The sequence below is a fragment of the Chinchilla lanigera genome, unplaced genomic scaffold, assembly GCF_000276665.1.
Source record: "Chinchilla lanigera isolate Chin_1 unplaced genomic scaffold, ChiLan1.0 scaffold00008, whole genome shotgun sequence".
Classification (NCBI taxonomy): domain Eukaryota; kingdom Metazoa; phylum Chordata; class Mammalia; order Rodentia; family Chinchillidae; genus Chinchilla; species Chinchilla lanigera.
The window spans coordinates 33,787,384-33,814,868 of record NW_004955409.1 but is presented as its reverse complement, the minus strand read 5'-3'; the positions used below and the strand labels follow the sequence as shown (position 1 = coordinate 33,814,868).

General features: G+C 32.2%; 1 protein-coding gene and 1 long non-coding RNA gene across 2 annotated transcripts in view; one reads left to right on the top strand and one right to left on the bottom strand.

Moving 5' to 3' along the window:
• Positions 1–27,485, bottom strand: part of Nova1 (neuro-oncological ventral antigen 1) — a gene marked incomplete at its 5' end in the record, with an annotated part of 138,410 nt that overhangs the window by 5,488 nt on the left and 105,437 nt on the right. The window contains 2 exon segments of the mRNA XM_013510444.1: positions 1–55; positions 18,642–18,713. The exon segment at positions 1–55 is cut by the window's left edge and continues 5,488 nt beyond it. Of these exon segments, the coding sequence (XP_013365898.1) occupies positions 1–55; positions 18,642–18,713 (127 nt within the window).
• LOC102018366 overlaps positions 1–27,485 on the top strand; it is a 63,615-nt gene that overhangs the window by 25,926 nt on the left and 10,204 nt on the right. The window lies entirely within an intron of this gene.

Genomic DNA, 27,485 nt, shown 5'->3' with positions numbered 1-27,485 from the left:
CACCTCCCTTCCCTATTATCAGACCTGCTGTGCTGTTGGGAACTATAATCTTTACCTGTAATTAAAAAAAATACGTATAAATAATACTTCTGTTTTGCGCACATACATCATATTACTTTGCTATCCTAGAAAAAGTAAAATAATAAATTGCAAATTAGTTCACACATAATTTATGAAAGATATACACACTTTAAAGTGACTTTTATCATATTTTAATAAAACTACCTTGTAAAACCTGAATTTCCAAAGAAAAAAGAAATTTTCAAGGCAAAATTGTTAAATAAAATTTTTCCTTGAGTCTGTATTCGGCAGTAAAATTTATAAGAAGCCAGTATGTTTAAAAAAGAGGAGATCATAACAACATATCAATGATAACATTTTCATATACTTTCAAAATCAATACTCTTGATGATTCTTCACTTACTGAAATTTTAAAGACATCCTTTGTTCCAAAGCAGATAGAAATAAAAAGTGCAAAACCATAAAGCAGTTAACGAAGACAGCAGTAGGAAAGTTCTAATTTAAGTCCCTTCAAAACATTAATTTCATGTTCCTTCTGATCTATAATTTTTGCGTTATTCACAAGTACCTTAATTGTTTCAAGACTGTTTTCAGAGATGAAGGTCAATACAATTAAGTAGTAGCATTTGTTTTTCAACTAAACTGATACACAACATTTAACTTCATAAAATAATTAATAATTCCCAAATATTTATTAATTTTAAATTTTTCAATGGGGTTAAATTTTTTAGTTATCAATGAGTAGGTAAAGCTATTTGAGAATTTTACTACCTGAGTCTTCTATCTACATTTGCAAAAGAACTGTTCTGATCAGGCAGGTAGTTTTCCTTTTTGGCAGACACAGCTACATTTAAAAAAAAAATAGGGTTCACTAGCATATTATTAAAGGATATTGAAAAATTACAGTAGTCACATGAATATTTACAATAATCTAATGTGACCATATGAAGCATAGGCATGCTTATTAATTTATATTGAAATGTCCAGCCACAAAAATTAGAATATTTGTTTTACTCACAATCAAACACTATTATAAAACTATAAAGTAAGTGTGGTATTTTCCATAAGCCCTACAGTTCAAATAGATACTAACATTTAAAAATGTATTTTGGCAGCACAAAGATACAAATGATGATGCTTTATGGCTCAGTGGGTAGATCAAAACCTGCGACTGCTGCGTCACTGATAAAAACACTGAAGGGAATAGTTTCCTGGCTCCAGACATTAAAATGGACAGGCTGAAATAACCTGTCAATATTTAAACAGGAAATGCAGTTGTTTCATTGAAATGTTCTTCAAAATATTTCATTAGCCAATTTTTAGCAAGTATCACCAATGCTATCTTTAAAACACAGATTTAGAAAAAATTATTTAAAGAAATGTAGTGATGCATTTTTGGCAATTTTGTTCTGAAAGGCAGCAAGCAGTAAAAATATAAATGAAAATGCTAGAGAGGGTCACCTCATAAATATATTTATACATCTTACATATGCATATGTATACACACATTCCTCTTTTCTTTCCATACTTAAAATTTACGGACATGGCAGAATTCTGGTTCATTATAACTTGTTATTTTCTTTGATGAAAAATAACCTGTATTTCTAAAACCCCTTCTTAGGAATGTCAAATACATCCCTCATATCCCTTGTATTTAAGAAGTAGACTGAGATGCATTTTTAAAAACTTTTTCTAATTTTGCTCATAGATTTCTTTGTTGTAGAAAAGCATTTCTGTGTAAAGATAACATGTTACAATTAGAAAGTTAAACTATGATTAGATATTACACTAATTATATGGACAAATTAGAATCATTATGTTTCATCATGCAAAATATTGATAAATTTTACTTTTAGGAATTTAACTATCTGACTATTAAATATTATTTCATTAGTAAGCATTTATATCAAAATCAAAACTTTTTTATAATAAAATATTATTGAAAATATTTATGACCCGGCAAACTATTGTGTTTTCACGTAATTTTTATGAAGGAAAATATATTAACCAAGGTTTCCCAAGAGATGATTTTGAATTATATTATCTTCTAGTATCATTTTTTTGTTCAATGTAATGTAATGTGTGACAATTCAGTGACAGAAAATCACATGAAAGGTTTATTATAGGAACTATCCTGGAGGCTGTTAATAAACGGAAATGAAATATATAGTTTTGTAACATCTACTACAAAATTCCCCTAAGATTCCATGAAATATTTAAAAATTATATTAATATCTCCTATAAGCTGCACATCAATCCTACACTGTATTTACTATAACCCATTTTTTCAAATTCTAGGTTTAGTGTCAAGCAGAGCTTGCAGATCTGAGCATGGAACATTATTGAGCATTGGCTTGTCTTTTAAAAAATAATTCCCCCTCTAATAATTTTTCTGCTTTTAAATATTCACAAATTCTTAAATAATATGTTATTCATCAAAAGTATATTGACTTTTCATTAAACAACCTTCAAAATATCCCTATACTTGCAAATTGGAGAATTACATACATATTATCATCTATCTTTATATTAAAGATGTCTTTATGTAATTAATACTATCCTCTGGGTTTTAATTTTAACCATCTGAAATCAGTATGTAAAAAAATCTATCAACCAAAATTGCTGTTTTAGCAAATATTGACATCTTCCCCAAATTTTGTTGCCATGGCTGGTTTGTCCACACCAGATGAAAGGTGTGTTACAATTTGAGAACTGCTGTTAATGCTTGTTACCAATAAAATACCTTAGTATTTATGTCATGAAACATTTCTAGTCTTAGAAATAATTGGCTATTATTGAACTTAGAAAATTAAAAGAACAAATTATAGAAAGTTACTCAATTCTAACCCTCATAAATGTACACTTATCCTGATCAAAGAATATGTTATCCAAACTTTATTTATAAGGACATGAAAATCCTCTTAGATTTACATACCTTTTTCCCCTGAAGTACTTAAAAAATCTGTATCTATCTGAACATTTAGTATTAATCTTAATATGGCTCTCTAGACTGGAAACAGACACTCTAAAAAAAAAGATGCAACAAAAAGAAAAGCTAGTATTATGATATCATAGAAAACATGGTGATAAATTTATAAATTGTATGTGACAGGACAGAGTTAAAAGATGCCAACATGGAAGATTAGAGGTGCTGGGCAAATGAATATTGGGAGGAAAAAGAAAAAAAAATAGAAAAGGAGCATAAAGAATTATATATGACAGCACATTAGCTCTCCTTCAATATAGGCATAGAGCATTTACTAAGAACCATTCTGTGCACTGATGATGTTTGCATTAAAAGTAATCAACTGAAAATTTTAATTGTATAGGATCAATTTTTATTGCTGAAGTTTAATGATTCACTGACATAAATTCAAACATTCTTATATCTCAAGAATTGGGTAAAAATTACTGTATCTTAAACAACATACAAAGTAATTGGCATAACATATATACAACTAAGGTATGTTCTTGACAGTTATAAATCAGATTTCCCTTCAGAGCTATGATCTATATGTGCTTCCATCCATCTAATAATTTGTAAGTGCTTACTGACTGGCCCGGACCCTGTGCTGGAAGCTGGTGAAACTTGATGTATATGACATGCTCCTGCTCTTAAAGAGCTTACAGAATAGTTGTAGAACATATCTGTGCAAATTTTTGAATTGTATCTCAGTAGGACGAGCCTAGAAGTATATAAAGAAGACACAAACCCTAACTAGAAGAGCTGTGATCCTGTTTACCCAAATGTCTCAAATAGTTTTGCACTGCCAGTACCCTACTTTCCACTACCAAATATTTTCATAAATTTGGCAATGGTTACTTCTGTAGCACAGATTTCCTTTTTTCAATATAAAAAGATTTCAAGAGACATGATCTACATAAATAATATTATTTTAAAGTATTTTAAACTAAAATAAAAGTACGTTTTCTGTTTTCTGAATTTATATTTAAATAAATATCACATAAGATTAAGGGTATACTACAATCGCTTGTCCAAAGTGCTTGTATATCAGATTCATCGTATTTTGGATTTGGAATATTTGCATATGCGCAATGAAATATCTTGGGGACAGGACCTAAGTTTAAACAAGAAACTCACTTAAATTACAAGTACAACTTATACATATAATTTTAGTGCACTCTGACTTTTACTGCAGTCTATCACATTCGATCAAGTATGGAATTTTGTCCTTGTGATATGTTGGTGTTTGAAAGGTTTCAGAGTTTTAATTTTCAGATGAAAGATGCTCAACATATAGCAGTAACCTTCTCAGGGAAAAAAAATCAGGACCGTGACTATTTCTGTATTTATACTCCTAAAATAACCTCTTTAGGAATTTTATAGTAAGTATTACAACCATCAAACAGGAATGTATTGACATGTTTCTGATTAAAAATAAACATTAAGACAAATACACTCCTTTGCTAAACTGGAACCCATTCACTGTGGTCTTCAGCTATGAAGAGATGAGACTGTTTATAGGCATGTTTCATCATCGTGGCAGGGAAATTATTAAGCTATCGAATAAAATTATAACTAGATGGAAATAAGTTTCACTGTAGTTAAATATCAAATCAATAAACAGTGAGGATAATTTTGTTTTGGGCTACCATTTGCCACTTGTGCAAATAAGCTGACGTTTACAAAGTAATTCCTGTCAGTGGTAGATACCTGCTGTTTTACACAACCATGCATGCATCTCATCTATGTACCCATTCATTCAGCTAGCACGCAGTCTACTCTGGCAACAGTCTTGGTTTTCCTTTGGGAAACACACTTTCTCACTTGTGTGCTTCAGGTAAGGTTGACTATCTTCCAGTGCCTCCCGGAGTGGAAACATGGCCTAGGTTTCTCACCTATCACTGTTTTCCACACCCTTGAAAACTGCTGATTAGAAATTCAGCACAGGACACAGGGTAGTCCAGTAGGAATTGATCTGAGAATTTGATGAAGCTGTCGGGGTGGAAGTTTATTGGTCCTAATCTAGCAGGGTATCAGCTTGGCATTGGCAGTGACTATCTTGCCATCATATGAGGAAATCACTCTTCACACCTGACTGGAGTAAAGTTAATTTAGATGAAGAGGAGGCTCCAGAAAGGGAGAGAAAAATTTATTCTAGCATCTTGGCATATTTGTTACTTGCCAAACAATATCTTTCAAAAAAATTTTATGTTTATAATCTATTATTCATTCAACAAAAACACTTTTTTTGCATTTTTCACATTTAATAGTCCAGATTAATTTGCCTTTTAACAAGATACACCCACATCACATAACAAGATGAGTATACTTCGTTCTCCTTCTGTATTACCACATGTGGCACTGGGGATCCGTATGGCAGTGCCAGTGAAGTGATGTACCATGCGAACATTACACTGAATTGTTGAGTCACACAAACTGAGAAACAGGACATCTGATTTTTCATATAGACTTTAAATATGTAAACAATTGCCTTCCTGAAATGTACTGATTTGATAAAACATGTACAACAGCATAAATGAATGCAAGTATCCAGACAGGATTTCAAAGCAGCTCTCTTGACTATTTACTTACTTTTGATAACAAATTAAAGAAAGTAATTTTCGTAGGAACATCTATTACCTATCGTAAAATATCATGCCTTTATAATGTCTTTACCCTCCAACCACCCCCAAACTTAGATTTAAAACTGGGACTTTGGTCACTCTACAGATCATTACATCTTATTATACTGTATAATACTGTTTTGGGTTTTTTTGTTTTTTGCCTACTGACTTATCCTAACTAAAGTACACTGCAGTACAACGAGAAAATCTAGAATTGACAGTTAATAGATAAGGTGCCTCACTCCAGCTTTGCTATTTGACCTTCATCAAATCATTTCAGCTTCATTATCTATAAAACCACGGAACTTGCTAATATAGATAGATTTTATTTTAGAATTATGAGAAAATCCTACTCAAAATTCTTCTATAACTCCTCCTACTTCAATTTTCCATGAAACTATCCACATTTCTATGTAGACACTCAAAATCTCAGGACTCTGTCTCCAAGTTGTCTTTATATTGTTATCATCTACAACAAGAAGCCTATGCTAAATCCAAACTTTACTTAATTCCTTAATAATAGTATTAGTTGTTTTCTTATATCTCTAATCTTTCATTTCTTTCAATTGAATCAAAGATTACCTGTGTTCCTGCAGTGTTCTTTTCCTAAAAATGTGCACATCTTTTCCTGCTAAGACCTTGTTCACCTGCAACATACTTTTGAAACTCAAGCCTCATTCCCTAAAACCGTGTCAAAGCATTTCTTAGACTTCCTCTTATGTTAATTACCCTATGCTGACTTTAATGCAACAGATACTTACCCCTTATAAAATTATACCTTCCTGAAGGCATTTCCTATTCACACCTGGTTGAAGTTACTAACTGAACTGTTAAAAAATTTAAAAAGACTTGTATAATAAATAAGCAATAAAATTTTGAAACATCTATCACGACTGCAGGTAGGGGTGCAAGCATCTCACTTTGGTCTTTTATATACTGAAAAGGTAAGTGCACTGATATGTTAAACTTATCAGAGGACCGCTGCAATCGAAAAACAGGCTTAATGACTATCTAAAACTAGTGAATAATAAAATATGCATGACCTTCTAAGTTTTCACTGGTGTATAACATATTTCATACCTTTCATTGTTCTTACTTATTAAGCTTGTGGCCAGGCTACTTTAACCAAAAAAAAAAAAAAAAAAAGTTTTTGGATTAATTCTAAATGTCTAGAATACAAATAAATATGCCAGTGCTTACTTGATTAAATGGTGAAATGCATCAGTTACCAAGATGGATAAAATGATAGCTTCTACTGAATCAATCTGAACTATAACTTTTAAATGATACAATGAACTCCCACCACTTCAACTGAATTTTAAATTCCAAATATCTGGCACACAAAATTAAGGTCTTTAGAAGTTTTGTGCAGATTGTACCTCACTTCATTTCTTCCTTCGAAGGGCCACACTTGATTTCCCCTCTGGTGCCAGGGTATGACAAAGACTGGCAGGCAAAATGTCTTTGTATGTGTGCATCTTTGGAAGAAGTCTGAAACTGAACATTAATCTCCACAGTGTTTCTAAAGGCAAAAAAAGTTTAATGTACTTATTTTTTCACTTAACACACTATATTAAAGTCCCTGAAGCATTACTCCACTTTTTTCTTCTGGTAAATGCTACATATTTTTAAAATACATCATTGTCAGACAAGGATACTTGGAATGAGAAAAATATGAAAAAAAATCTATGCTTTCTATGCAGAAAAGAGAGATACTCTTACTATTCCTTCTATGCTGAGATTATAAGCACTCCACTGGTAATTAGAACAAAAAAAGAACATTACTGCAGTCATGTCCTGGTGCATAACTCTTTTTTTTTTTTTTTCCTCCGGTACCGGGAACCGAGCTCACGACCTTGCGCTTGCCAGGCAGGCGCTTTTGCCGCTGAGCTAAATCCCCAGCCCCTACTGCTTTAATTCTCATGTAATTTGTTACACGATATACTATGATTTTAAAATTCTGTCCCCGTATCTGTCCTTTGGTACTTGACAGGCAGAACTTGTTGGTGTCAATGTCTCCTGACTAACTACCCTTTCCCCGCAATGCAGCTTGACACTTGTCATTTTTGGCCCTCACCGAGCCTCCCAGAACCAATTACAGACAAGTACCAGGACACCGCTGTGGAGTCCAGCAACCATGAATAAACCGTGACGGCCATAAATAATATACTATCGCGGAGGCGGTATCTTATTAAAAGAAATGAAAAGTAACTTGGGATATTGACGTTATATTGATGGGATCTACTTATCAATCATGGGTCAAATTAGGAAAAAGTTCTTTGATAGCATCATCATTACAATTACTGTAAGTCCTTTCTTAGCCATCTTTTTCAAGGTCCATAAAATATGTTCAGAGTTCTTAATTCTAATTTGTGAAAAAATGTAGTGGAAATATGTAGAGTTTTGATATAGAAATGTTTTTAAATTTAGTACTCTAAATTGATTTTAAAATTCAACTTAGAAAGTGTAAAGTAGGTATCACCATAAAGCTAGGGGCTCTGTTCAATAAAGTAGACTGTGGGGAGAACAGAGTGAAAGATGAGGACAGAACATGTCACTTTGGACTCTGAGTTTGAAATGGTTATCCGATTTTCAGCGGAAGATGTCAAGCAGATGAATGGCTACGGTCTGGAGATCAGGGAGAAATTGAGAATTAACAAAGAGTACTTTAAATCAGAGTAGCTGATGAGGCTAGCGAGTGAGAAGCAAAAGTGAACAAATAATGAACTACATAATGAACATGAAAGAATTAAGTAAGAAAATATTTAACTTTGACAAAGATATTCAAAGTAGAGCAGCAAAATTAATCATTAAGATAAAACTAACACATTTAAATAAGGGAAACATGACACTATTAAAATCTTTCCTTTTAAAATTACATGTGGCAGCGCATATTGCCTTTTTAAAATTACACTGCAGCATTCATGAGGTTATGAAATGAGCATAATTAAGTTTTGCAATCCTTTCAGGAAATTATTTAAAACATGGAAGATGTATACAGATAGAACAGTATTTCAGGATCTGACTAGGAAAGGGAGGTGGATGATTTACTATCACAAATGATTCATTAAGAAAATGAAAATGTCACAAACTATTTTTATTTCATTAATACTTGAGATAAATGTTGACTATCATTTGCAGAAGTATGCCCACATTTTAACAAATTATACTATTTAGTCACAAAACTAAGTTCTTTTTATATGTGGATTAAATGAGTTCAGTGCTAATATTTAATGAATCACAAAAATACATTAATTTTTCAACTTCTATTAGTTGGCTAAGGCAGCACAGTGAAGTTATATAATGAAATAGAACTTTGTATTTTCCAAGAATATTTTCAAGGAGTAAGTGAAGTATATCACCTTGTTGTAGAAAAAAAAAATAGCTACAGTAAATACCAGTAAAATGAATGAAAAGATATCAAATTAAAAAGACAAGAAACATCATCTGGAAAACTGTTTCAAAGATAAAATAAAACAATCTGATAAACTGAATTGTACTTGTAAGTAAATAAAAAAATTGCTTCATAGTGAGTAGGCATCAAACTGAAAAAACTATTGAGAGACTATATGAAGGCATTTCTATTTCTCAATAAAATATTTAAAAATAAAAATATTCTACTGAACTGTGTATACAGAGAAAAAGAAAATATTCTGGAGTAAATAGACAAATATTTCAGTTACATATAGAAATATATTATTCATATCTGTTTTGAGAACACAGTGTATGCAAGAACTACAGGGAGGCTTTGCTATGACTGCAGAGAGAAATCTGATGAAACAGGGAAACTACTTTTACCTAGTAGGTGGTTCAGAAAGACAGATTATTGTAAGTCTGCCTATTTACAAGCTAATATTAACACGAGGTTGTCTATGAATTGCTGCCAGTGCCTTAGCCCTTTGTAGGTAAAACATGAACTGTTGAAAACCCTATTATTACACTGACTCTTCTGAAGTATATTACTGTCTTAAACCTTGGAAAATCCTAGGTTTTAAAAAATACAAAAATGTCTTTGTATGAAAGCATACCTTTAGAAGACACTTCTGTAGGACTGCATAACCTGTTGTTTACTCAGTGGTGTAACAGGACTTGGAAAGCATTACTAGTGTGCTGCTCTGAGTAGCAGATCTTAATCTCATCCCCATCACTGGGCATCAAGAGTATACTATCTTCAACAGGACACACGGTTAGCAATAGAATGGATACGAGTAGGAAGAAGTTATTTTACTGATTTCCACAATTTTTAGTAAGAATGTTGCTTAAAAAACCTTTAAAAACTAATATAATTTTCAGATAAAGATTTTTAAGACAAGATGAACTACATTTGGTAATAAGTCCAAAGTCTACTAATGGTACATGAAATGATAAACATCTTTATACAGTATAAGCCCTCACAAATTCAAGTAATTAATGAGCAAACCCTTACTACTCTGAATTCTAAAGTAATACCCTCTCCAAGTTTTGTAGAAATCAAATATTTTTCCTGCAATAGTCTTTTCCATATAGCAAAGTATGATGTTTCATGAAAACATCTCAATGAATTAGTTTGAGGAGATAGCTACAATTACATAGCACACAATTGTCAGTCTGTAATAAACTAAAACACACTTATGTAGTAAACAGTGTTCCCTAAACATCTCAAGAAGCTCTGAGAAATTATCTAACTGTTCTAATATAGGTGCCTCTTTTTATCCTGGATCTGTTAAATTAGAATCATCTCCATAGGTAATTTTGTTATGAAAGCAGGATTGAGAACTTTTGATATATGAAATGTAAATGATAAAGAAAATGTTTTGCTGTGTATTTTGTATAATTATTTAATTTGGCATAACTGTAAAACATGAAACGACTGTCTTTTTTGCCAGTCAGTGCCTCCTCTAGGCCTGACGCCTCTTTGGAGAGCCTTCTTGAGCTCCTCAATAAAGCATCCTGACACTCAGAAATAAGTGTCAGAAAGTTCAGTTGGAGGGGCTGGGGATTTAGCTCAGCGGCACAGTGCCTGCTTGGCAAGCACAAGGTTGTGAGATCGATTCCCTGCACCGGAAAAAAAACCAAAAAAAAAAAAAAAAAAATTCAATTGGAATTTCCACTTCATCTTCCTTGAAGCACTGCCTGTACCACAAACGAAGTCATTACTTTTTCCATCCTGTCTCGCATTCTCTAAGTTAACACTTGGAGACACACATAAAAGAAAAAATAGTAATTACTATATTCTTTAACATCACCAATAAACACGAAAACACGAACACTAGATGTTTTTGACCATTAAAAAAAGGGTTATAGGTTTCTTATTACTTTAAATTTCTTTATTAATATAGTACAAATACTATTCTAGGTCAATTTACATAGATCTCATTTATTACATTTAGTAGCTTCACCATATATTTTGAAATACCATAATTTATTCAACCACTTTTTTTGTTAAAGAGCAAACTGTTTTCCAACTTCTACCAATATAAATTTGCCGCGATACACACTTTAAATCTACATTCCCAGTGATGGTGCAGTATGTTTTATAGGATAGTTCTAAAAATTAAAATGCTATATTAGGCGCTACATCGTCATTGTATGCAAATGCATGTTTTGTGAATTTCTGTGCATACCCACGCCATCAATTCTTGCATTTCCAGTATATGTGCATTATATATACACACACATAAAAATTTGTCTGATAAAAAATACATGATCTTGGGTTATGGAGTTCTACTTTCCAAATGCTGATGAAGTTAAGCAGGTTTCTACATGTTTGCTGGCCATTCACATTCCCTTCTCTGAAAAATAGCTTTCCATAGATTTTACTCAGTTTTAACTGGGTTGTGTCTTCGTAGTAATTTAGAATTTTACTGTATAGTAGAGATACTGATTAACTGTCATATGTGTACAACATCTTTTCTGGAAATACTGTCACTGCTTATTGTTTTCTGCCATATTAAAATATCAGACATCTGTATACTTAAATATTAACTCATTATTTCATGATCTGGATCTCATTCTTGGTTATAAAAGGCATCCTCAATGTGATTGCACATATAATATCAAAAAATAATCTTGCTGTTTTAATTATGAATGTCTTGTAATTTATTTGTGTACCTTGTGAGATGGAGGTATAATTTTCTTTCTGATGGATAATGAAGTATACCAGCATCATTTATTAAAATATTCTTTTCTAACATGAATTAAAATGACACTTATGCATTACTCTGGATCAGGCAGTTTTCTAAACGTTTCTCCTATACAGGTTCACTAAAGCATCATGACAACTCTACAAGGTAGACACTTATTATTTACATTTTAAAACATAATCTTGACAATAGTGAGGATGTTATCTCAAAATAAAAAATGAGGGTGCAGCAAAAATTTTATTTGAAGCCAGCAGTTACGGCTTGAGACACTGGTTTTCTTAATCGCTATTTTAGGCTACTTTTATCATACATTCTTACTTAAATCTATTTCCAAACTCTATTTCTCTTAACAATTATATCTGGTTTTGTTAATATCACATTGCTTTTATCATGACTGCTTCATATACATTTTAATCCTAGGTAAAGCAACTTCTCACAAATAGGTAGTATTAGTTTCTTGGTAATTTTTTATTAGTTGTCTCATGGTATTACCTTGAATTTATTTTTCTCATGTGAGTTTTAAGTTATTTTGCTTTGTTTCTTTTTCACACAAAACCAGGAAAAATAATAAAAATTGCAGTAAATTGCACTGACTTTACAGAATTGATATTTCTACATTAAATCTTTTCTTGCAAAATTACAGTTAAATCCATCCACTTAGTAAGGGAAAGCTTCATTCTTCAAATTCAAATTGTATGTTCTTCTAGTATGAGCTTCATGCTCTTATTTGGTTCAATTTATTCTTTAGAATTTGAGATTTTTTGATATGTATATGATATACACTAGAGTGAACCATAAAAACTATACTCAAAAACTTGCAATTTTACAAGGTTGACCCCAATAATAAGGACACAAAATCTAATGTACAAAGTGAATACACTGAATTGAAAGCACATTTTTGGTTTCACCATTTTTCTATGACTTTCTTAGACATACTTGTAGCTTTTCTTTTTGAATGGGAATCGAACTTAAGATCTCACGCTTACCAGGCAGATGCTGTGCTGCTGAGCTATATTCCCAGCCTAGGCATACTTCTAAAGAATACTCTCATCTCACACATGCATACATTCTCCACACACATGCACTGAAGAAAATGAAATTTTATGGTTTGTTGGAGAACTCTGATAAAATCTGTGTTTAAAGGAAGTGTCTGACTAGCCTTCAAGCTGTGCTCTAGGTACAATATGGAATAGAACAGAAGTGTAGCAAGTCTATGCCCCTTTAGCTCATCCTATTTATTGAAAAGTACTCTTTCCTAGTTGTTTGATATTTTTAAAGAGAATTTCTGTGCAGAATTTCATTTAAATAATAGTCAAAAATGAATTAATTCTGCGATCACAACCATGGGAAGAATTAAAGTCATGGACCGAGGTACCACTGTAGACTACATGCTTGTTCTAACTACTTCCAGTAATTAGAAGAATACTAGAGAGCCTGCTCAGTACTAGCTTAGGGTTTCAGATACAATAAACAATGCAACAGACAAAATCCCTATCCTCATGCAACTTACTTTTCTAGGATTATAATAAACACAGTACACACAGAACATGACAATAAAGAAAATATATAGTACATATGAGGCCAAAGAAAACAAGTGAAAAATACAGCAAGATAAAGGGAGTCAGCTGTACTGGCAGGAGACAAGAGGCCAAGTTGCAACACTTTGAAAAGGTACGGGAAGGCCTTACTGCAAAGGTGAATTGTGAATAGAACTTAAGAGGTTATGAAGGTGTCAGCCAATCAGGTCTCTGACAAAACATAATTTCCTGCAGAAGCAAAGGCAGAACACTGAGGTAAGAATATGCCTAACGTTTGCAAGAAGTGGCAAACAAGTTAATGAGGCTGGGCCAGAGTGAGTGAGGTGAGTGGCGGGAAATAAAGTAAAAGAGGTAATGTGGCAAGAGCCAGAACTTACAAATTAACAGAAGTCCTTTTCAATACCAAGTATAGACAAAGAAATTTTTAAAAAACCTGACATTTTTGAAGGAGTAGATCTGAAGTAGTTTTAACTTTTTGTGTTTAAGGTATCAATTGAACATGCAAGTGGAAATGTTCTGTGGGAACTCAGTATAGTCTGCAATTTCACTATGAAATCTAAACTAGAGAAAAGATGAGCCCAGGTTATAGGGGACCTCACACTTACACAATTTTAGGAAATAATTTGGGAAAAAGAGTTTAACATTATGAACATAAAGTTAGGTAATAAGCTTCTGCGAGTGAAGAACCATGAAGCTTAAGTTTTATTAATTCATAGTTGCTATGCTTTGAATATTTTTGTTCCCTCCAAAACTCATGTGTTGGAAACAACCCCATGCATTCATGCTGGCAGCTGGGGCCTTCTGAGAGGTGTGTGGGTCATGGAGGTTTGTCTTCATTAATGAATTTGCATTGGTGTAAACTGGCCCTGCTGGAGTGGGTTTTTTCTCGTCATGAGAGGACACAGGGCTAGTCCTTTTTTCTTGCCCTTCTAATAAGGCAGTAAGAAAGAGCTCTTTAGAACCTGGCATTCTGCCTTGGACTTTCTAACCTAGGAATCTGTGAGAAATGATTTTCTGCTGTTTATAAATTAGCATCTCAGTTATTCTGTTATAGCAGCATGAAACAGATAAAATAAATGGAAACCAATTTCTTACTAGAGACTTCGCTTTTACAAATGGCAGTGTATAAAAGCCAAGGGATTCCATGAAGAGAAAGAACAGACCAGAAGTCTCAAGCATGAAGACACGGAACACTCCAGCATTAAGCAGATAGGGATAAGAGGGGCAGCTAGCAAGCGATTCTGAGAAGTAGCACATCATGGTGCAAGACAAAAAAGAGTGTGCAGTACCCTCGAAGCCAGTAGAGCAGGTGCACCAAAGAGGTGGAAGTAATAAACTGAGAAGAACACTGTTACTACATGAAACAACATTTGGGCTGAGAAGAGACAACTGAGCAGTGATATCAGGACAGAAGCCCTTGGGAAACAGTTTTGGTTAAACAATGGAAGCAAAACTCTACTGAAGTGGACTTAAGAACTGAAGTGAGAAGTCAGAAAAAAGATGGTATAGATAACAGTTAAGTGAATGTTGCTTAAAAACGATTAAAAGAAAAAGGCATTGCCTTGTTGGGTAAGTGAAGAATAAAGGAAATTATATAGTCTTTGGGATGGGAGAGAGCTACGTGTATGCTGACTGGAATGTTCCTACAGAAAGTAAAAATTTGACAGACAAACGAGAGGGCAGAACTGCTGAAAGGATCCCTTATTAAAGGAGAAGGGGCGAGAATTAATGCACAACTGAAATGACTGATTTCAGATGGGAGAACAAAAACTTTGCTGATGGTAACTGACAAAAATGGAGAATGCAGGGTATAAATGTTGTTTCACTAAGGTCGGCTGCTGTCAGCTTGGGGAAGTTCTCCTGATTGCTTCAGTTTTTTCAATGAAGTAGAAAGTAAGATCATTAGAGAGAGGAAAAGGAAGAACAAGAGATACTGGGGGTGTGGTGAGGAAAATTCTAGATGACACCCATTATCAACACTTCCTCCTGCAACGCACTTTGTAACTAATCCTTTGTAACTAATCATGGGCTCCCTGAAGTGGAGCCCATGACTTGCTAATAACTCACAAATATGGCAGACATGGCACGGCATCACTGTATTTAGCAAGGAAGGTGAGAAAGATGAGCTTCCACAGGAAGGACTGCATCTTGCTAACACAATAGAGCTTTCCCCATCTTGTAAGCAGCAAACTTCCAAACTATGATGGCCTCTAGCCTCTAAAGGCCACTCTTAGCCAACAGACCCTAAGAAGGCCTGGGCCGTAGCCAAACAGCTGCAAGGAACTGAATGCTGCTAACAATCTAGGTGAACAGAGAAGCAGATTAGTCCCTTGGTAAGCCCCAAGAAAGTGCAGCCAGCACACTGACTGCAGTGTGAGACCAGGAGCACAGAACTTACACTGTGAGGCTCAAGTACTGTCTGAACTCCTGACCTGCAGAAAATGTGAGAAAATAAACGCAAGATGATTATACCTTAAATTTGTGGTGATATAGCAACAAACACTAATACAGGGGTTGAAAAGAGAAGAACTTAGGAAAATGTCATTAAGAAACCAAATGGACTTATGACTCGAAATTTGTGGTCATGAATTTAAAGTGTCACCAGTCAGTTTTAGCCACATTTTTCTGCAAACAGAGCAAGGGTACTATGTATAAAATGCGTGATGCATTTTGATAAGTGTCTACTCTATAGTTTCAAATGTGTCAGTAGAGAAATGTGTATAAAACATACTCCAAGATAATTTTTCCCCTAAAATTTGAGAAAAAAATTCCATGAGAGTTAACAGCCAGAAACCTAATGTTAACACTGGAATTTGCTTTTGGTAGCTCTGATTTGATTATAAACCATTTTGCTGAATCTTACTGAAATGAGTAGTTCAGTATTAAGAAATAATGATAAAATCCATGGAAAGGTACTGACTAGGGTTTTAAACATTTGTTTGAAAGTTTAAACATGTTCTTTCAAGTAATCCAATCTATTTATTAGATTTTTATATTTACTTCATATATAAAATTGCTTACATAAAAATTTCAAGCTTGTATCTTATAAAGCACATACAAAAGAGAAGTTGTAAAACTATTAGCTCTACAGACTCTTCTTCCCTCAATATGGATTTTTTTACATGTTGAAAAAGTTAATTTGCCAAAGGGGAATGTGGAAAAGGGGAAATTATTAAAGCAAGTCATGTGCATGTATAAATCTGCCAAACTGAAATAAATTAGTCTTTAAAAACTAATATGCTGTAATAGAAATGTGAAAAAACCATACTACAAAATTCTATTTTAATTATAAAAAGTTCAACATTATTATAATAGAACACATTTTTCTATTGTTCTTACCCTCACAGATTTAAATCAATACGGTGAGTGAAGCTAAATTAATTAGGACTATTCACAAGAAACTACTGTGAGCTCCATAAAGTCTAAATGAGTAACACAAAATAGATTTCCTACTGTCCAACCACATGAATGGAATCTATTGGGAAATACTGTGCCGAATAATTACGAACTACCAACATAATGGCTGATGATAACGACAAGCCTTTCAATGAATTAAAGATTTTGTTCTTTTCTTCTTTTAAATCTTGCTTCATGTTATCCAGAGATAGTAAACTTCTTTGTACAAGAACAAAAGAAAACAGGGCTATAAATAACAAGGTAAGCACAGAAAACAGAATGTAAAATCACAAATGACTTATTTCAAGTTAACAAAGTGTTAGATTTCACAGAGGTCAACGTAATAACATTTAGAGGGTAAAATATTTATATTTTATTTAATATTAAAATATTTATATTTAATATGTATAATCAGCCTTTTAAGATATTGTTTTTATAAAAATTCACATAATCATATAAAATAAATGAAAAAAAAAATCGAACTTCAGAGACAAAATTATTAATATGGTTTTCCTTTCTAGATGCAGGACTCTTGCTTCTCATCCTAAGAACATTCACTGTTTTGTTTTTATTGTTGTTGTGCTCATTTGTTATGTTTCTGGGTTAGAAAAAAATAATGAAGTACAAGAGAAACGTTTAAAACTCAGTTATTTTCTGTTTTTTTATATAATAAAATTAATACTTGTAAAAATAAGCTATGTAGAGTGAATAGGATATATATTTTAAACTTCATGTATATATAATACAAGTGTGTTCTCAATTTATTTAGTACTATTTGTTTAAATGATAAATTCTAGATTTTATCATTAGAGACGTGTACTTTGCTCACCAATTTATTAAGGCTAAAATATGAGCAGTATAAGGACTTTTATTTGAAGGGGACATCACTTTATAAAACAAAAATCAAACTCCTACTGTAGAATAATATCTTGGTTTTGTTTCAAATTATTCTAATAATTCTTTTCTGAGGTTACAAAAGTATAGGAATCAACAAGTGAGGAAAATAATTCTGACAGTCTTATATTGTCTTATATTAAATAATATGATCCAAATAATAAGATCCAAAAGCAACATTTACTATATGTAGCAAATATAGTTCAAAGTTGGTAATTATTAAGTCAACTAATGATAATATATTAAAAAGATAAGCTTGTGTTGATATTTAAATATCACAAAGGTTTGTATCAGTAAAAGAAGTGGAAAGAAAGAAAACATTTCTTACCTAAATGAAACTCAACTCAGACAAAATGAAAATGTGTTTAACCATTTTAATAAATATTATTCAACATTTACATATCTGAAGAATGACCTAACAAGTTCTTAGGAGAACAACAATCATCAAATCAAACTAATAAAATGTATTTTCACTTTTAAAATTTGCCACTCTAGTAATTAGCAATAAAAATGTCTAGAATTTCCTAAGTACGAAAAAAACAACTCCTGAGTTGTTAAACAGTATTAAAATATCACAAGTATCAAGTTTAGTTATGCTTAGATTGGTAAAATGTTTCTCATTAATACTGTTTATATAATAAGATTTATTTCAAGTAGAAAGCTAATGAAATTGCATTGACTTTTAAAGATATACCTTTGCTCAGTGACACACTTTTACACATATGATATCCGTAACTCACAAATCAAAAATCCTAGGAAGATACATAAAAAGTGATTAAACAGCAACTAAATAAATAATACACAGCGCTCCATAGAACTATCATAATTTTAAGGGAAAAATCACTAATAGTAGCAATGTTCTCATAGCCTAACATCTGTTTGTTTTTCTTTTTGGGCTAAGTAATAAAATGTATATACAAATTTACAAGTAACTGATATTTTTTCTTAGGTTATTTGGAATCTGATCATGGTCCACATATGTGAATGAATGAATAAATCCTTAACCCACCATTATCTTTTTCTCCAGTTTGCAGGCAATCACCGTGAAAAGTATGGTGTAGATGATAGGATGATACTGTACCTGGTTAGCTCTGGAGGTGGTCATGGGATCAGATGGAGAGGACTTGGTGGTAGTTGGGGAAGATGGCAATGTCTGGGAACAAAGCAGTTCAGGAGCAAATCAACCTTTATAAGCCTTAAACTGATTATTAAATAAAACAAAATAAAATAAAATGTAATAGAACGAGAACAAAATCCTATGAACAAAGTTTTCTCCTTTTCATTTAAATTTAATGGAATTTAAGATCAATTAAGTAACTAATGCATGTAAATATGCATGCATAAGCATGTAAAAATAAATTCATGACTTGAAATCATGATGGTGACTGATAAAACTTACATGAGTACTAGAGATATCCTGACCATATTCATGAATAGTAGTCTCATTTCTTTCCCTCTGCTTTCTTGGGGAAAAGAGACCTCACAAAGAAAAATTCAAGAAGTCCAATGAGTGAAACTTAAAGAGTCATTTTCCTATCAATGAATACAGTCGGAGATTTGAAGTGGTGAAATGAAGTTTACTTTGGCATAAAAGTATCCACCTACTTAAGATGTTGAACATCACCAACAAGTTGATTCCACATGAATTTAGGGATCCATACATAAAAGCAATTAAATTTGCAGTTCTGAGTTCTTAAAATCACATTATCTTCTAAAATATTAATTTTAATAAACTTAGAGCCCGTCTGAAAATGTAAACATTAACCTCACATTAATAAACAAGTAACTAATAGTTCTCTAAAAATTATTAAAATATTTGTATCATTTATGTTAAAACAATAAATATAGATGATGAGTATATATTATATTAGAGCAGCATCAGCCTGTATCGAAGATAATAAAAAATTAGTAAGCATATTTACTGTTCATTTGTATACATGTATACATGCTATATAAAAAGTATTGTATAACACCTTATGTATTTGTTGAATAACTCATTAATATATTTTAAAAACTTATGTCTGAGTAACTTTGACATGTAAGATGCTAAGATTTTTCTTGTATAAAAGTATCATATGTTCATGAAGCAAAATAATATTGCTTAAGTAGAATGTTCAATAAATAATACTTTTCAAAAGGCAAAATTGGGTAGGTATTCAGCGTAGAGACACAATTCTGTATGGGAATTTTTTTCTACCATGATATACATGAGCAAAAGCATAGCTTTAAAGGTTCAGCAGTGTGAAGAAAAGCAGAAGAAATTATTAGAAGTCATTATTTTTACATTTGAGATGTCAACAGTCCTAATTTGGCTTAAAAACACCAATTAAGGATAAAAGAAAGGTTAAGAATTCAGAGGCTTTTGGTCAATTTACTGTCTTCCAGCTAAAAAGGAGGACTGGTTTTACCATCAGATCACGTTCCGACAGTCTCTCCAACATATTTCTGATTCTTCTTAGCACTAAAGATAATTTATGGAAAACTATATTTAATGGGGAGTCAAACCAAGTTTTCCCCCAGATCATACAAACAAGGGGAAAGGGGTTTAAAGTCAGAGGTAAAACATCATTACATTTTAAAACAAGTTCCAAATCCTTAATTTTCTATTTTTGCTTTTTCTAATAAATTCTAGCCATTTCTCCAGACAAACATTATTTCAGTCATTAAAACCTTCCCTAAATATTTTTCCTATGCAGTACTGTGCTTTGGTGTATACTAATTACTTTATGCTATTCTTATGCTCTATTCATTAAACTGTAAAGTTTTTATTTTCTAACATTATATAGTACTCTGGGAAAAGGTAACTTCCTTTTAAAAATCTATTCTATAATATGCTTCAATTAATATTGAGGGCATTAACATAGATGACATTTCTCACGGTAGATTAGAATACAAGTTCAATACCTGATAGAGGCCAAAGATTCCATGAGTAAAATTCACTTCAAGTACTCTATACTCACTATCACAATAACTTTTTCCTCAATATGAATTTTCAACAAGATCTTTAAGTATCTCAGAGAACTATATAAAAGGAGAATTTTCAGGTGACTTAGAATTTGTAGTAATAGATAAAATGATGGAATGATTTTTCACTTTCTTTTAAATGTCATATACATGAAATATTGAACATGTATTAATAATTGATATAATTTACATTCATTAAAATTATTAAATTTTGATGCTTTTTCTTTCCTGTAAGGAAAAAGACAATATTTTTAAACTTCTAGAAAATATTACTCTCTTACATAATTAAAGTTTTGATTATTAAACATAATCTGATGAGAAGCTACATTTTAATATTTTAAATAAATGGTTAAAATTATATAAATTTGGATTTGTAAGAATAAAATTGCTGAAATATCACAGAAAAATTGTCTTTAAATGTATCTGCTTGGCTTAAAAATTGCTAAAATACTAATGAAAGATGGGACACATTTTCCAATTATTCATATAGATACTTCTAAGCATAAAGTCTCCTTCTCTTACAAATTTAATTTATAATGATAAAGACATTTCAGAATGTTTTCAACTGATTTTTTTTAAATATTAGGAAAAAAACTGTTCTCATAAACAGATAAATGAAAATATTATATTAAAGTATTATCTTTAATTTCAAGGCTTCTATTAATTAGATGAATGGAACAGTTCTGATAAATGCTGTGAACCACATAGAAAAATGGTAGGAAAGTCCATAAGAAATGTTTCAATGTACAGTATTTATTTCCTAAATATTTTATTAGCAAAATTTTTATATCCTTTCACTGTGCAGAACTAAAGTTTAGTGGTTTCAAGTTAATACCATTTACTAAAATTTCTGTTATACATCATGTACATGTAATTAGCTGAATATACACATGACATCAATACATGGACATATTTATAATAACATTTACAAAGCACACATTCCTCAAAACTATTCTTTCATTTTCAAACAGTGCATATGTCATTTTTCAACACCATTTCCCACTCCACTTGGAAAGAGATTTTTTTATATACATTATGAGTGGCTATTTAAGAATTCCTTAAACATCAAAAGCAAATTACCTAATTGTAAAGGAAATTGAAGGTTGGCTGCTCGTTGCTTCACTGCCTTCGGCCTGCCATGAACTGTTTCTCCTCTTTTACTTCCCTCTGCCATGCCACCCTGTCTTGGACCCAGCTGACTGTAGGCTGAGAGTTCTACAGACTGTAAGTGAAATAAACTTTTCCTCCTTTAACTTGTGGGTGTCAGGTATTTTGTCTCAGCAGTGAGCAAAGTAACTAAGATAGATACCAAGACCAGACAATAAGGGAGGTTTAAAAATAAATAGTGCTGGGATTGAACCCAGGGTCTTTGAACTGACCCACATCCTGGCCCTTTTTGTTTTGATGTGAGATTTAGGTCACTGAGTTGCCTCAACTGGGCTTGAATTTGCTATCTTCCTGCCTCAGCCTCCCAGAGAAATGAGCTTACAGTCATGTGCCACAGTGTCTGACTTGCTTTGACAGGTTCTGAACTACATGAAACCATCACCTTGGAGACAGTGAAAATACTGTGACACAACAAAATTCCCTCAAAACCCTTTCGACTCCTTTCCTCTTGCCTCTCCCTCCAGGCAATCACTGATCTTGCTCTCACAACAGATTTGTGCATTTTCTACAACTTTATAGAAATGGGATCCTATGTTTTGTGTGGCTTATTTGGAGATTCATCCACATAGTTGCCTCTATCAAATTTCTTTTTATTTTTTATTTTAAATTCATTTAGTTTTTTGAGACAAGGTCTGACTATGCAGTTCAGCCAGTATGTAGCCAGACTGGCCTCGGACTCCTGGCGTTCCTCCTGCTACAGACTCCTGAGTGCTGGGATTACAGGTGTGTGCCTCCTACTTTTTTTTGAGTCACTGAGTTGTATTCCATTGGACAGATGGACTACAATTTGTTTATCCAATCATTCTGGGGCTACATTTTTTGGTTATTACAGAGAATGTCACCTAAAAATGTAACCATGGGATCATATGCAGGTGAACGCTTAACTGTTAAAGAAACCATCAAACTGGTTTTGAAGTGTTGTATCAGCTAACCTTTCCACCAGCAGTGTATGAGAGTTTTAGCAGTTCTACAACCCCAGTGACTCTTGGTGTGGTAGTTTCTAAATGTCATTACTAGAGTGAGTGTGTGGGGATTTCTCTTGGTGGGTTTAGTTTTTATCTCTGTATCACTCAGCTTTTCATCACGGAGGCACCATACCCAGCACCCCAACTTAAGGGAGGAGAGGATTTTTTTTGACTCATGGTTTCAAAGGATTCAGCCCATGGGCAGCTGGTTCCAAGGCAGGGACATCATGGCAGAAGGGTGTGACATTACAAAGCTGCGTAGTTCATCATAGCCAGGAAGTAGAGCAGGGTAACAGCCAGAGAGGAAGGGGCCACAGGCCAGGTACAGTGCCGAGGTTGTGCCTCCATGAACCAGCTGACATACCCAGAAGTGTGCTTTTCTCATGCCTCGGATGGCTCCCAAGCTAATAAAGCTTACGTAGCACATAAAAATAAAAGGAAAACTGAAGTATTTTAATAATCCTAATATAGTAGGTCCTTCAAACTATGAACTTTTTAAATGAAAGTTTTAGTAATAGGGCTTTAGTAAAATGCAGATATAACTAGGCTTTCTGGAATAAATAAAAGCTTATGGCAAATTATAAGATGAAGTCTTGTTAAGATGTGACAATTCTGTTGGACCAGAGAATATTAGCATAAATAAATGATTAATAAATACAACTTGCCCTCAAGCAAGTTTACAGTTGTAAATGTAAAGACTCTCTAATACTTACAACTATAATGACAGCAGCAGTGAATAAACCTCAATTTAATTCAGAATCTACCATTAACTACCAATACTCAAGTAATGACCTCTTCCAATCCTTGTTTAGAGCTTTATTAAACCTGTATATTGCTTCACACAAAATACATAAAATAATATGCAGCTATCACCTTTAACTGATCATTTCTGACTGTACTCCCCTTCTTGCACTATCTGAACTATCTTCCAACACTGAAACCAGTCCAGTCAGGTTCTCTTTCCCTATCCATAACTTTTCCTACATGGACCCGAATAGTAAGATAGCACACAACACCAAAATGCAAAGTCCCTTCACTGTCTTCATAATCTTTAAAAGAAACTAAGAGCTCTTTTGGAAAATATTAGGAATAATCTGTAGTCTACAGGATATCCCTCAGCCAGACATCCAAATATCTGCATTATCTGGCTCCATCTTCCCTACTTAACACTAATTTTCTCTAAATTCCAACACAAATGCTATATGTAATTCTGCAAAGATAGACTTCTTACTATTCAAGATACAAGCTATTCTTTCTCTCAAATCTATTTTGTTTCATCTTCCTAAAAGGTTTTTTTCTTTAATTGAGTCATTCTTGTACAATTTTCAAAATCCAGTTCAAGTCTTTACTTCTTTTTAAGACTATTAACTTCTACTGTAGCCTACATGTCTTTCACATGCTTCTTATGTCATTTATATGGAAGTTTTGAAAACTATGTGCAGTTTTCAATTTTTATAAGTTAAAAACACTTATGCTTCTCAAACTAGTGTTCAAGGGCCACAGCTATAATTTAATACATTTTGTAATACCTAAGCATTTCATGACTGAATGAATAATGAATAAATAAATTAACAAGTGCTATTTCTGCTAATTGTTCATGATGGAAGTAAAATTCCTTGGGCTAAATGATGGTGCTTTTCATATCTTAATTGGACTTTTTTAAAAAAAACAAGATAATTTTCAAAATGGTTCTAGCCACCTCTTTCCTAATGAAAATTTTCTTTTAAAAATTCTGAATTAAGGACTAAATAGTCTACAACATCTAATACCTGAAGTTGGATATAAAGTTATCCTGCTAGATTTCATCATCCTACTATATGATGAGATGAGCAGAGTGTGGTGGCACACACCTGCAATCCCAATACTGGAGAGCCTGAGGTAGAAGGGTTGCAGTGAGTTTTGAGGACAGCTGGACTACATATTCAGTTCAAGCCCACATGTACTACATAACCGAGACCCTGTCTCAAGAAACCAAAAAAAAAAAAAAAAAAAAAAAAAAAAAAAAGCAAAAAAAAAGCCACCAAAACTTCTTTCTATTATTCCAGTATATGAAAGACCTGTGAGACCAGTATCATACGTTCCTAAGAAACTGTATTTATTTGAGGACTCACTTAATAACTAAGAGTAGGTTTTATTTGGATATGATATTATGGTTCATATAAAATATACACATTTCCCAGCTATCTTGATAACACAATTCAGAATATAATAGCTTATTAAAACTCTTAATAGATGTTGTGAAATCATAACATTTAAAATCTTATTTGCTTAGAACTAAACTTCACTTCTAACTATAGGATTATTACATATAAAGCATAATTTTAGTAAGAAAACTTTAAAATTCTCAATTCTAATAAACAGTGTAATGACTAAAACAATACAATCGATAATTTCATATTCCACATGAGTTTATTTCTAAGGAGAAGTTAAGATTTTATGGATCCAGCAGCTTTGAAAAGTAATTTTATCCTTTAAATAATCTTATTTTGAATAAAACTGGCCATAAATAAAAGATTTAAAAAATATTTTTGTTTTTGAGGTGCAGGGAATGGAACCTAGGGCCTTGCATATGCTGAGCAAGTGATATTCCACTAAGCTACATCCCTATCCAGAAATTACTATTGTTATTATTTTGTTTTGTTTTTTTGAGATAGGATCTCATTATGTAGTCCTGGCCAGCTTGAAATTCTGATCAAGCCCAACTCATTTTGGGGGCAGGGATCAAGCACAGTGCCTAGCACATGCTACATGTTCTGTGCTATGTCTGTAGGCATCCAGTTCAATTTTTTAAAAAACTACATTTAGGACTGAAGCTCAGAGCACATGCAAATTTCATGTCAATCATTAAGAGAAAAATATCATTCAACAAAATTTTTATTATGACTTTGGATTAAAATTTAAAACATAAACATTTTACAAAATACGTTTTCATCTATTCTATGGAAAAATCCTTTATTTACAAATAAGTATTTTATAGTGCATAACCTGCTATTTCTTCAGAAATCAAGTGATAAGCATCTGTATTTATATTCCTGACTTATTTAATGATCTGGTAACAAGTGCTACATTGGTGAACTAGATACCTAGAAAGTTAGAGAATCCTAAACTTAAGAGTATAAAAAAACCAGTTAATCTATAATATCTTAGATATATATTCTACTTCTTTTCTAGATATAACCAGTAAATTTTTCAGTTTTTACATTACAAAGAAAGTAAGTATTAAATATGCTGCCCTATTAGATTCAGTGTTGCTTTTTGATAAATCCTGTTAAATGGTATGCTACTTTATATATGTCATTGACTACATGAAAAGATAAAATAATTAACAACAATTTTAATCCATGATACTAGCAAGGTTTAAAAATGAATGCAAATACACAAACTTCAATCATTCAATATTACTTTTAATACTCCTCTTGAATGTAAGTAAGATTATCCAAACAAGGCAAAGAAAAATAAACCAAATCTTTTAAAATTCTAGTCCCTGTAAATCTATACTGGCAATAGATATATGGCAGTCTGTAAGTCTCATATTGCCTTAAAAAAAGTTGTAATTTTCACCATGATTCAGACTATCATTTGGTGGTATTAGTTATGTGTCCGTATAAAAAATAAATTTATATTATAACCTGAATACATTGCCAGTGATATCATACTACTCAAACTACAATTTATGTTTTACTTTTAGAAAATCAAGACGTTCATCCCTATTTGAAATATGTGAACTTTCTCACAGAAGTTACAAAAGGAAAGAGGGAAGTGATAGACTGGATGAAGTTAGAGAGCAAGAAGACCATGTACTTCAGTGCTTATTCTGTGAATTCTTGAGTCTCAGATGATTTTAACCCAGAGGTCCTTAACTAGACACCTAGTTTTAAAAATCTGGATAAAGTTCCAAGATCACTTTCAAGTCATCATCTTTAAATTAGTCTTTGTATTCACCTAGCATAGATAAAAACAAACACTTCAAAACTATTAAATGGCTGGGAAGAATTAAAAAACCATTGATATTTATAGCTTTAAAGTATTTATATGCTGCCACTGTAAAAGTTCCTTGAAAAGTCATGAAAATTATATAAATTGAACCATTTGACCCTAACAAAAGTATTATATGGAAGATTTTCTATAGAATAAGAATTGCTTACTCATAATTTAAACATGGAAGAATTTTTTAAAGAACAGAAAACTGATTATTAGCTATAATTTGAAAATATTACCTAATTATTAATTTTGTATTTATATACAATTAATATTATATTTATCTCTATATTGGTAAATTGTAGTAGATTAATAACACTGTTTAGTAGTTTTTTCAGTTCAGAAACATGAAATTAATAAGGCTTTGAACTATATTTCAAATTTATTACAACGAACATAAATATTCTGTAAACCAAATATTCTGTAAATTAATTGGGAATACATTTTTTTGGAAAGCATGGCCTGTAGATAGTAAAGCTAAATCACACATTAAATGGTTAATTATAAAATGGCAAAGGTAGAAACAATAATTATGAGCACAAAGTATGAAGCAGATATGTAGATTTAAAATTGTTTATGTGGGGAGAATCCATCTTATTCAACATTAAATAATTTTATTTCCCCCTACATCATGTTAACCATTAGTCTTAAAAACCCACATTGGATTTTATCAAGTAAATTGTTTTTTACAAAAAAACCCATACATTAAAAATCAACATTGGTCTTTTTTGACATATATGTACTTACTGTACAAGATATACAAAACATAATAGCTGACTTGTAACAAAGGACTGAATGCTAGTTACAAAAATTATACAGATATTTGATAAAAATGTCAAACAAAACAATTA